Consider the following 12,472-nt stretch of genomic DNA (forward strand, 5'->3'; position numbering starts at 1 on the left):
TTAATATCCCATGTATATACATAAACATTAGTGTAACACAGTAAACTAGTCAGCTATCAATAAAATTTCTAATACACTGGAGGAATTAGATAACTAGTTGGTTGTTAAGGTCTCACCTATATATACCTTTCAGCCTGAAGTAAGTATTCCCTTTTCCTTGCATAAAATCCAGTCAACACCCTTGTCCCTAACCAACCCCTCCATCTAAAAAAATGTTAGCTTTTGTTGGCAGACAGTCATACTTTTCTCATTTTCTTTCCTGTATATACATAGACTCAATTTTACCTTACCTTACATTGAACAGTGGTGTGTGCAAAGCCACACACCACTGGGATTGTTTTGCAAGAGCAATAAATAAACTGAGACAACTGACTGGGTACTTCATAGCTGACTATGAAGATAACTTGGCATTGAACATTAAAGACAACCCAAAGAGGTTCTGGAGATACATATCTGCTAAAGATAAGACAAACTATGCCATTCCTGCTCAACCCTGAAGGATAGAAACTGGAAGATCAGGAGGACATTGCTAATTTGCTGAGCAACACGTTTGCATCCAACTTCTAAGTGGACTCCACTGACAAGCCTCCATGCCCTGCCCCCATTGTGGTCAAGCACACAATGCCAAAAGTTTATGCCAGAATGGACAAGATTAAGAAAAGGCTGAGTAAACTAGACCCCAACAAAGCTAAAGGCCATTATGGTACATCCCAGGCTCCTTAAAGAATCTGCAGATATAGTAGCTGAGCCATTCTTTTTGCTATTAAAGCTGTCTCTTTAGACTAGTAGCTTACCTGTAGATTGGCAGACAGCTATAATTACTCCAATGTTCAAGAAAGGATCTAGAACCCAGCCTAAGAACTACCAACCTATTAACCTGACCTTGGTTGTGGCCAAACTTATTGAAGGGATAGTAAATGATGTAATCATAGTGCATATGACCAAGAATGGCCTTCTTTTTGGTGGTCTGCATGGCTTCAGGAAAGGCATGTCTATCAAAACAAATCTAATACTGGCTTATGAATCTGTAACAGATCTGCTGAAGCAAGGTCTTCCAGTTGATGTGTTCCTACCGGATCAAGCTATGGCCTTGGATAAAATGCCTCACTGCTACCTGGGGATCAAGCTGTCAGTATATCATATACAGGGTGTCTCAAAAAAATGTACTCATACTTAGAATACCGAGAAATCCTTTATATATTAACATACAGTGAAATGAAATAGCTTCGAATATAGAAGACAAATGTGATTAAGGAATTATGTTCACAAATGTTCAAATTGATGGCCATTATTGTACAGACAACGCGGATAACGCGCACCAAGGGATTCGCAAACATCACGAAACAGGTCATTAGGAATATCGCGACATTGTCTTTCAATTTCCATTTTCAAAGCTTCAATTGTTCTTGGTTTGGTGCGATAAACTTCGTCTTTGAGATATCCCCACAGAAAGAAGTCCAAGGGCGTGAGGTCCGGGGAACGTGCAGGATATTCAATGGCACCCCTTCGGCCAATCCATGTATCTGGAAAAGCTGCATCAAGGTTAGCTCGTACATCGCGATGGTAGTGGAGAGGTGCACCATCTTGCTGAAAGTAAATTTCGCCGTCATCACCAAACATCTCAGGAATTTGTGGACCAACAAACTCCTGAAGCAAGTTAAGGTAGCTCTCATCAGTGACCGCTCCATTAATAAAAAATGGCCCTATGATGCACAGTGCAGAAATCCCACACCACACTGTTACTACTGGCAAGTTGACATGGTGTTCAAGTGTTACATGAGGATTTACAGGAGCCCAGTACGTGCAATTATGGCGATTAATGGTGCCATTTAATTTAAAGGTTGCCTCATCGCTCCAAACAATTTTGTGTGGAAACCTTGCACATTTTGCCAGGTACCAGTCACAGAATTCAACTCGCCGGTCAGGATCGTCTTCGTTTAGGGCATGAATTGGTGTTGGAATGTGACATTTCCAGGGCAGACGCTTGAACAGCTTCCTTAATCACTTTAATAAATCACGTCTTAATGAACATGATTCCTAATCATATTTGTCTTCTGTATTCGAAGCTATTCCATTTTGCTGTATATTCATAAACAAAGGATTTCTCGTTATTCTAAGTGTGAGTACATTTTTTTGAGACACCCTGTAGACAATGATATTACCCAGGGGATCCACAGCTTCCTATCTGACAGAATCCAGATTGTCCCTGTATATGATGAAAGAGGTGACCTCTTTTACTCCACACCAGTTCATGTTAAGACTGGTGTACCCCAAGGGACCAAACTAGGCCCAACACTGTTTAACTTCTACGTAAATGACGCTCCTGAGGTAGTCAAGAAGGGCTTGGAACTGTATGCAGACAGTTCCAAACTCTTTGGTCCAGCAGCCTCAACAAAAAATTGCTCTTCTCTGCAAGGAGATGTGCAAATGCAAAGTCCTGCATCTTGGTCCAAACAATCTCTATCATAGTTATGAAAGGATTGAATCTGTAAGTGCCAATATGCCCATTCCTAGGAAGAGCATGATCTTGCAGTAATCATTGACGATAAGCTTAAATTTCATAGTCACTGTCAGAACCAAGCAGCTAAGGCAAACAAGGTCCTTGATTTGATCAAGTGTTCAGTGTCAAGTCACCAACCAAGAGTTATCAAGAAGCTTTACACAGCCCTTGTTTGTCCCCATCTTGAGTTTGGCATGTTGGTTGCCAACCCACTCTTTAAGTGTGACTTGGACATACTTGAGAAGATCCAGTGTAGAGCAACCAACCTCCCTTTTGCCAAAAAACAAATCTCCTACAAGCAATGACTAGAAAAGCTTGACTTGCCTACCCTAACATACTGTAGAAAGAGATGAGGTGTCATCCTTGCATTTAAGATGATGACCAGTGACTCCATTAAGCCCGTTTTCAATCACAGTGAATACACCAAAACATGAAGAACTCCCATAAAACTGCATAAAAAATTAGCAGAAAGCATGACAAGTTCATCTTCTTCACTAATTGCATTGTTCCAGTGTGGAATTCACTCAGCAAATCTACTGTGTTGGCCAGATTAGTTGATAGCTTCAAGATTGGTGCTGACAGAGATTGGAGCAGCAAGTCATTGAAGACGCAGTGGGACAACCCAGTATCATCTAGCAGGGTCTATTATGTGCCACCCACCCCCTTTAGCCCCCAAACATGCCTGGTCACTGATACATCTAGTGACACTCAACAAGGAAACCAATCTGTCCTGTATATATGTAAATAGTGATGAGCTACTCATGAATTGTAATATGAAACTGTGTTAACTGTTGTTATGAACTTTGTTAATTGTCCTTTATATATATAAATAGTGATGATCCTCTCATGAACTGTGACATGAAGGTTATCAAGTCAATGTTACCTGATGGCATCTACAGGTTCTTCAACCTTAGTTGCTAGAAGATGCAATTTAAGGTAATTCAGTAGGCAATTATTCCACAATTTTATATTCTTTTGTGTACTTCAACTGTTTTTCAATTACCAACTGGTTGGCTATTTTTAGGATGTTTACACATAAAGTAGTTTGATAGAAGCCAAATAGCCTAAACATTATTTGGCAATGTTAGGCAGAAATTAAGATATTCCACAAATATTATCTGGCAACATTTTGATTACTAAATATCAGTATATGTATATTAAACTGACAGTGCTCATTCATTTGTTTTTTTTTCAGTAAAGTGCAAATTATGTTCTGGCGTTGGGAAGGCATAGGGGTTTTGAGCCCATTTTATGTTAATTTCTGCTCGTTTTGAGTTTGACTCAGTTATTTATTGTAATTTCAGGCCCATTTTGGGCTTCATTTATTTATCAATGCTGATTTGTGGTAGTTTGACGCTTGGTAGATTATTTGATTTTATTTTTGCTCATTTTTGGTTTAATGGAGTTCTTTACTTTTCTTTGAAAAACTTATTTTTTGGGAAAAGTTTTTTTAATTAAGATCTGTTTATTTTATATTGACATAGTCTTTTCAGGGAAAAAGAAAATAATACTTTAAATCTTTTCGATTTTTTAAGACTTTATAGTTTGGCCTGCTATTTGTATGCTGGAGAAAAATTTGCAGCAATTTTTAACAACATACAACCTTTTAAAAATATGGACACAAATATTTGTATTTAATTTAGTTTCATACTTCCTCTAGTTGACCTGAAATGAAAAACTTGCTACCATTCGCAAAAAAATCTGTTTAATCTCTTTGATAGCTTGGATACACTTATGCTATTTTGATTTGGTTAAATGTTAAGAGTAGAACTAGCCTCGAAAGTTTGAACATAATAACCTCAGTCGTTCTTGAGATACTGCTGAGATGCCTTATTGGGAATTAGCATTAACACAGTGTATTTTGATTTAATCTTGTGGCAATAATTAGTTTTTTAAACATAAAGGCAAATGGAAGGGTGGGCGTGGGAGGGGGGATTAGCTTCCCTCCAATCACTTTCGACTATTAAAAAGGGCATCAGCCCTTTCTATTTTCAATCAAATGATCCATTTTTTTAAGTTCCTACAACAACTCCTTTGATACAAAGTGCCCTGGTCTAAAAAAAAAAAAAAAACACAATGCATTATACCCACATCGATCTTTACTATAAAAATGTCAAGCCTTCCAATCACTTTCGACTCTTAAAAAGAGCTCTAGGCCTTTTGATTTCCAATGAAATGAACCCTTTTTGAAGTTTCTACAACAACACGTTCTATAAACACCTTATATGCCCCCAGGGCATAAATTACAACCCTTACCCTAAGGGCTGTGAGGGGGGTTATCATCCTCTAAGACCTAATTTCAAGAACTTTCAACTAGGTTAAACAAAATGGCTGCCTCAAAATTTTGATTGGATGTGTCTGGGAAAATGGTGGGCGTGAGAGGGGCGTTAGTTGCTCTCCAATCACTATCAACTTTTAAAAAGGCACTAGCCCTTTCAATATCCAATCAAATGAGCCCTTTTGAGGTTTCTATGACAACGCTTTCAATAAAAACCTTAAATAACCCCAGAGCATAACTTACAACCCTTGGCCTGAGGGCTGGGAGGGGGAGGGGGTTGTCATCCTCAAAGACCTAATTTCCAGATCTTTCTGCAACGTTGAACAAAATGGCTATCTGAAAATTTTGATTGGATGTGTATCATCCTAAAAGACCTAATTTCCAGAACTTTCAACTATGTTGAACAAAATGAATATCTCAAAATTATAATTGGATGTGTTTGGGGAAATGGTGGGCGTGAGAGGGGGGTTAGTTGCCCTTCAATCACTTTCGACTATTAAAAGGGCACTAGCCGTTTCAATTTCCAATCAAATGAGGCCTTTTTAGTTTCAACGACATTGCTTTTTATAAAAACCTTATTTGCCCCCAGGGCATAACTTACGACCCTTGCCCTGAGGGCTGTGGAGGTGGAGGGGTTATCATCCTTAAGGACCCAATCTCCAAAAATTTCAACTACGTTGAATAAAATGGCTATCTAAGAATTTTGATTTGATGTGTTTGGGGAAAAGGTGGGTGTGAGAGGGGGGTTAGTTGCCCTGAAATCACTGTCGAGACTATTAAAAAGGGCACTAGCCGTTTGAATTTCCAATTGAATGAGCCCTTTAATCAAGTTTCTACAACAAAGATTTCAATAAAAACTTATATGCTCCCAGTATGTATTATAAGTATAAAACTTATAATACATTGTGCCAACATTGTTCTTTACTTAGGCAGCGCTATTGCGCTGCCTATGATACACTTTTCATTCCGGTCCGAAGCATTTTTTGAGGGATTCTTTTTGAAACACAAAGTCGGTATTTGCAATAGTTTCTTACTATAAAATCAATTAAAATAGTAGTTACCATTCCTGAATCAGCTTTAAATGGTAATTATTTTTCACTTACATTCCCCCCCCCCCTCCCCCAAAAAACAAGCATGTTTTTTTAACTTCTGGTTATTATAGGCTGTTATTTGCCTTTACTAGGTTGCATCTATCAGTGCAATTATGAGGTTGAACTAATCCAACAAAAAAAAAAAAAAGTTTAACAGAATATTTTGGGAGATTCTAGATGAATTCTTATAGATTGAACAGGAGAATTCTGATAATCATATGTTTTGCAAGGATCTTGAAAATAGTGGAGCTAGAAGTGTGTGACTTTCAGGAATATATCTAGTCTCAGGAATATATCTAGTATCAGGAATATATATAGTCTGGTACTTGTTTACAATCAAGTAAAAACGCGAGAAAGACCGTATCGAAAGCTCAAAGATGCTATGTGAAAATCAGGTTTTCGCTGCTTAGTGAGGTATTGCTCTCTCCATGACAAAGATTTAAACTTTAGTTTTTTGGGGCTAATGGAGAAAAAAAAGTACCTAAATTAGGTTAGTACCTAGATTAGGAAAACAGAATTCCCATCATTCAAGTGAAATTTTAAGCAATATTGGTCTTTTTTTTTCAAATCGAAAACGCATTTTACAAAATTCTTTAAAATAACATAAATCAGGGAATAGTGAAAATATGAGAATTAAACCTTTTCTTGAGTCTCATTTATCCAGTAACTCTAATTTGGAGGTTTCACTAATACAACCTGAAGTTTATCCAAGTCTGTCAAGGGTCAGTGCCCTTTAGAGGTGAAAGGATTGGAGTTAAATACTTAAAAAGACTCTTCCGAGGCACCTTTTGGACACTGGATCCATTCCCGAGAGCCCATTCACCTAAACCAACTTATTTTCCAAGATAATTTCCTTATTTAGAATTTAACCAGGCCCAAAAGAATTTTTTCTTAAATTAAAGACATATTTCTACAAAATCCTCACATTTCTACATAGTATTTCCTCATAGTTATAGATCTGTTCCTGAAAATTATAGTTCAATAACTTAAATTTATTTAATTACATTCATTGTTATAATGTCTAGTTTGACAAACTTGGTAAAGCTTACCGCATTTTGGAATAAATAGATAAATAACACAACTTATTTTAGGTTATAAAGGTTGAGTGCCTTTTCAGGGGGAGGGGTAGATACTTTAGAACACTTTCCTAGGGCACAATTAAGGCCCCGGGCCTGTCCCCAAAAGTGTTAGTGTATATAAGTGCTATCAGCCCTAGGAGCAGGACTAAATAACCCCAATTTTAGGTCAAAATGTGAGGCAGTTTGCCTGCGAGTTTCTTAAACCTGTGAATCATTAGTGCTGCTGATCAAAAGGAGGCTTTAGAACGTTTTGAAAGGTCTTTAAACATAAACAATAAAATAGCAACTATTCACTTATCATAAGCAGCGCAATTGCGCTGCCTATGTAAAGAACGATGTTGGCACAATGTATTATTTACTTATTTTTTTTTTCTTTAGACCAGACCACTTCGTATTGAAGTTGTCGTAGAAACTTCGAAAAGGGCTCATAAGATTGGAAATTGAAGTGGCTTATGCCCTTTTTAATAGTGATTGGAGGGCAATTAACCCCCCTCTCACGCCTACCTTCTCCCCAAACAAATCCAATCAAAATTTGAGATAGCCATTTTGTTCAACGTAGTTGAAAGTTCTGAAAATTAGGTCCTTGGGGATGACACCCCCCCAAGCCTTCAGGGCAAGGGTTATAAGTTATGCCCCGAGGGCATATAAGGTTTTCATACAAAGCTTTGTCGCAAAAACTTCAAAATGGGTGTATTCGATAGGAAATTCAAAGGGCTAGTGCTCTTTTTAATTGTAGAAAGTGATCGGAGGGCAATTAACCCCCCTCTCACGCCCATCTCTTCCCCAAACACATCCAATCAAAATTTTGAGATAGCCATTTTGTTCAACACAGTTGAAAGTTTTGGAAATCAGGTCTTTAAGGGTGACACCCCCCCCCCCCACAGCCCTCAGGGCAAGAGTTGTCAGTTATGTCCTGGGGGCATATGAGGTTTTTACAGAAAGTGTTGTCGTAGAAACTTGAAAAAGGGCTTATTCGATTGGAAATTGAAATGGCTAGTGTCCTTTTTAACAGTCGAAAGTAATTAGAGGGCAACTAACCCCCCTCTCACCCCCATTATTTCCCCAAACACACACAGTCAAAATTCTGAGATAGCCATTTTTCAACATAGTTGAATGTTCTGGAAATTATGCCTTTGAGGATGGCAATCCCCCACAGCCCTCAGGTGAAAGGTTGTATGTTATACTATGTGGGAATGTGAAGTTTTATAGAAGGAGTTGTCGTAGAAGCTTCAAAAAGGGCTCATCTGATGGGAAATTGAAAGGGCTATTGCCCTTTTTAATAGTCAAAATTAATCAAAAGGAACCCCCCCACACCCATCATTTTTCCAAACATTTCCGATCAACATTTTGATATGGCCATTTTGTTCAACGTAGTTGTAAGGTATCAAAATTATGTCTTTGTGGATGACAACTCCCCCCCCCCTATAGCCCTCAGGACAAGGGTCGTAAGTTATGCGTTTGGGGCATTTAACGTTTTTTTAGATTTTTTTGTCGTAGAAGCTTCAAAAAGGGCTCATTTGATTGGAAAATGAGAGGACTAGTGCCTTTTTTATTAGTCGAGTGATCAGAGGGCAAATGTCCCTCTCCACGCCTATCATTTCCCCAAACACTTCCAATTAAAATTTTGATCTCGCTATTTTGTTAAGCCTATTAGAAAGGTCTGGAAATTATGTCTTTGAGAATAAAAAATCCCCCTAGCCCTCAGGGCAAGGGTTGAAATTTTTGCCGTTGGGACATACGGGGTTTTTATAGAAAGTTTGGTCATACAAACTTCAAAGGGGGTTCATATAAACTTCAAAGGGGACTCACTAGATTATTAATCATCCGCTTTAGTGTTCATTTAAAGAGACCACGTGGATAGAACCCAGCCACCCTCTCCCCCCTAAATGCACTCTATGTTACTCTAAAGTTTATCAAATTAAGGCTTTTAGAGAGCCATTCTATTCAAAGCAGTCTAAATAACATATAACAAGGCTTTTGGGATTGAAACAACCCCCAGAGACTAGGGGCAAGGGTTGCAAGTTATGCTCAGGGGGTATTAAAGGTTTTTATGGAAGGGATGGCTGTTTAACTTCAGAAATGGCATAGTCTTTTTCCCTGAAAAAGACTATGTCAATATAAAACGAACAGAAATTAATCAAAAAAAACTTTTGCAAAAAATAAGTTTAAAAAAAAGGAGTAAAGAACTCCATTAAACCAAAAATGAACAAAAATAGAATCAAATAATCTGCCAAACATACAACTTCCACAAAGCAGTATTAATAAATAAATGAAACCCAAAACAAACATAAATTAAAATAAGTCAAACTCAAAACGAGCAGAAATGAATCTGAGTAGTGTTCTAAATCCTATGCTTTCTAAGAGCCAGAATATAAGCTGCACTTTTCTGAACAAAATTCTTTCAAGTATTTTCATATTTATAACTTTAAGAAAACAAAAATACATTAAGATTTCAAGGAATAAATATCAGCATATGTATATTAAACTGACAATGCACATTTTGTTCAGTAAAGTCATTTGAATTTTCATCAAAGGTCAGTGCCATTTGGAAAGGAACAGGGGGGGAAGTACATAATCGTGGAGAGCCACTAATCTGCACCTTTGGCCTTTTCATATCAACGCCAAAAATATCCGGCAGAGGAGTATTTTTATATAGTTGCCATAAATCATTTTATAGGTCTTATTTTCTTTCACAGAAATGTAGGGATATCCTCTACCACCTAATAAAATCCGCACTAGCCTACCGTATATTAGGACAGCTATGCTTCTTTTTTCAAAATTAAAAAAAAAAATGTTTGAATTTTCAGAGGCAACGCTATAGCGTTGCCTATAATGAAGGCCATACGGGTCCAATGTTTTATCATTTAATTATTATTATTTTTCCCCCCAGAAACACTTCATATAGAAGGGGGCGTCATATAAACTTCAAGGGGGGCTCATTCGACTGGAAATCGAGAGTTCAAGTGCCCTTTTTAAGAGTCAAAAGTGATCGGAGGGTACTTAGCCCCCTCCCTCCACGCCCTTTTTTCCTCAAACCCATCCGATAAGAACTTTGAGATAGCCATTTTTTTAAAAATAGTTCAAAGACCATATACCGTAACGAAAACTCCGGGGTCGACACAGCCCCCCAGGGCTCTAGAGCAGGCGTTGTAAATTATACCCTGGGGGATATATGGTTCTTATGGAAGGGATGCTCGTAAAAACTTTAGAGAGGGCTCATTTGATTGGAAATTGAAAGTCCTAGTTCAGTTTTTAAGAGTCAAAAGAGATTGGAGGACAACTAACCCCTCCCCCACGCCCCCTCATCCCCAAATGCATCCGATATAATTTTTGAGATAGTCATTTTGTTAAAGATTGATCAAAAGTCAGATAACCAAAGCTCAGATGTCGACACAGCCCCCCAGGGCCCGGGAGCAGGGGTTGTAAGTTATGCCTTGGGCTGTATATGGTTCTTATGAAGGGGATTCTCGTATAAACTTCAGAGAGGGCTCATTTGATTGGAAATTGAAAGTTCGAGTTCACTTTTTAAGAGTCAAAAGAGATCTGAGGGCAACTAGTTATTTTGTTAAAAATAGTTCAAATGTCAGATAAGAAAAACTCCGGCGTCAATACAACCCCCCAGGGCCCGGGAAAGGCGTTCTAAGTTTTGCCCTAAAGGCATGTATGGTTCTTATGAAAGGGGTACTCGTATAAACTTCAAAGATGGCTTGTTTGATTGAAAATTGAAAGTTCTAGCTCACTTTTTAAGAGTCAAAAGAGATCGAAGGGCACCTATCCCCCCCACGCCCTTTTTCCTCAAATCCATCCGATAAGAACTTTGAGATAGCCAATTGTTTAAAAATAGTTCAACGACCATTTAACAAAAACTCCGGGGTCGACACAGCCCCCCAGGGCCTTAGGGCTGGCGGTGTAAGTTTTGCCCTGGGGGAATATATGGTTTTTATGTAAAGGATGCTCGTAAAAACTTCAGAGAGGGCTCATTTGATTGAAAATTGAAAGTTCTAGTTCTGTTTTTGAGAGTCAAATGAGATTGGATGGCAACTAGCCCCCACGCCTCTTTTCCCCAAATACATCCGACAAAGCTTTTGAGATGGCTATTTTGTTAAAAATTGTTCAAAAGTCAGATAACAAAAACTCAGGTGTCGACACTACCCCCAGGGCCCGGGGGCAGGCGTTGTAAGTTATGCCCTGGGGCATATAGGCTATGGTTCTTATGAAAGGGATGCTCGTATAAACTTCAGAGAGGGCTCATTTGATTGGAAATTGAAAGTTCGAGTTTACTTTTAAGAGTAAAAAAAGATCCGACGGCAACTAGCCCCTCCCCCCTACCCAACGCCTTCTTTTCCAAACCCAACTGATGAAAATTTGAGATAGACATTTTGTTAAAAATTCTTCAAAAGCAGGATAAGAAAAACTCTGGTGTCAATAGAACCCCCCAGGGCCGGGGGGAAGGCGTTATAAGTTATGCCCTGAAGGCATTTATGGTTCTTATGAAAGGAATGCTTGTACAAACTTCATAGAGGACTCATTTAATTGGAAATTGAAATTTCTAGTTCCCTTTTTAAGAGGCAAGAGATTTAAGGGCAACTAGCCCCCCCCCCCTGCCCTTTTTTCCCAAACCCATCCGCTACAAATTTTGAGATAGCCGGTTTTCTTAATTGTTCAAAAATTAGATAAAACTAAGTGTCTTGAACAGTCTTGGAAATTATAAACAAAATCCAATTGAATATTTGATATATAATGATATTATTTGTTTAAAGATCCATCTGTTCAAGATTTTATTTCACTGGAATTTTATGTTCATTTTCAATGCTGAAAGAACTGGAAAAGAAAATATTTGTAATATAGGTCGTTTTTAGTGAAGCACCAATGACGCAGTAGGCTTTAGGTTTTTACAGATAGGGAAAGGTACAATTTTAGGGGTTTTGAACAGTTTTAGAAGGAACTAATAAATTAAACTGAATATTTGATGTATACTGAATTAATTGTTGATTTCTCATCATTTCAAAATTTTACTGTAATTTTAATGTTTAATTTCAATATCAAGAACAAAAGAAAGTATTTGTAATACAATTTGTTTTGAGTAAAGCGCCAATGACGCAGTAGGTTTTAGACTTTTACAGTGAGAGAAGGAGGCGATACCCAAACTCTTGTTTGTGGTGATTTTTGTTCGTTTCAAGCTTGATTTGCATAATCAATTTAAGTTTTACTCGTTTTATGATTTATTTATTAATTTGTATTAATATATATTGTATGTTTGTTTGCATTGATCGTTTATTTAATTTCTGTTCGTTTTGGGTTTCATTTATATTTTAATAGCAAAATATTTTTTTTCGTTTTAAGCATGATTTTCATATTCAATCTAAGCATTACTCGCTTTAAGATCTATTTATTCATTTATATTATTAATTGTTGTATGTTTTTGCTATGATTGTTTACTTTATTTCCGTTCGTTTTGGGTTTCATTTATTCTTTATTAGTAATTTCTGGTCGTTTTGAGTTTAAATTTAAAAAGGTATTTGTA

At 37.5% G+C, this 12,472-nt stretch overlaps 2 protein-coding genes across 2 annotated transcripts in view; both read left to right on the top strand.

Annotated features, from left to right (window-relative positions):
* Positions 1-12,472, top strand: part of LOC148939641 (uncharacterized) — a 363,231-nt gene that overhangs the window by 2,328 nt on the left and 348,431 nt on the right. The window lies entirely within an intron of this gene.
* Positions 827-1,177, top strand: LOC148939642 (uncharacterized). The gene has a single exon (XM_089106932.1). The coding sequence runs from the start codon at positions 827-829 to the stop codon at positions 1,175-1,177; it is 351 nt and encodes a 116-aa protein (XP_088963058.1).

Source organism: Artemia sp. Qi Xiang Cuo, chromosome 21 (genome assembly GCF_049724085.1).
Source record: "Artemia sp. Qi Xiang Cuo chromosome 21, ASM4972408v1, whole genome shotgun sequence".
Lineage (NCBI taxonomy): Eukaryota > Metazoa > Arthropoda > Branchiopoda > Anostraca > Artemiidae > Artemia > Artemia sp. Qi Xiang Cuo.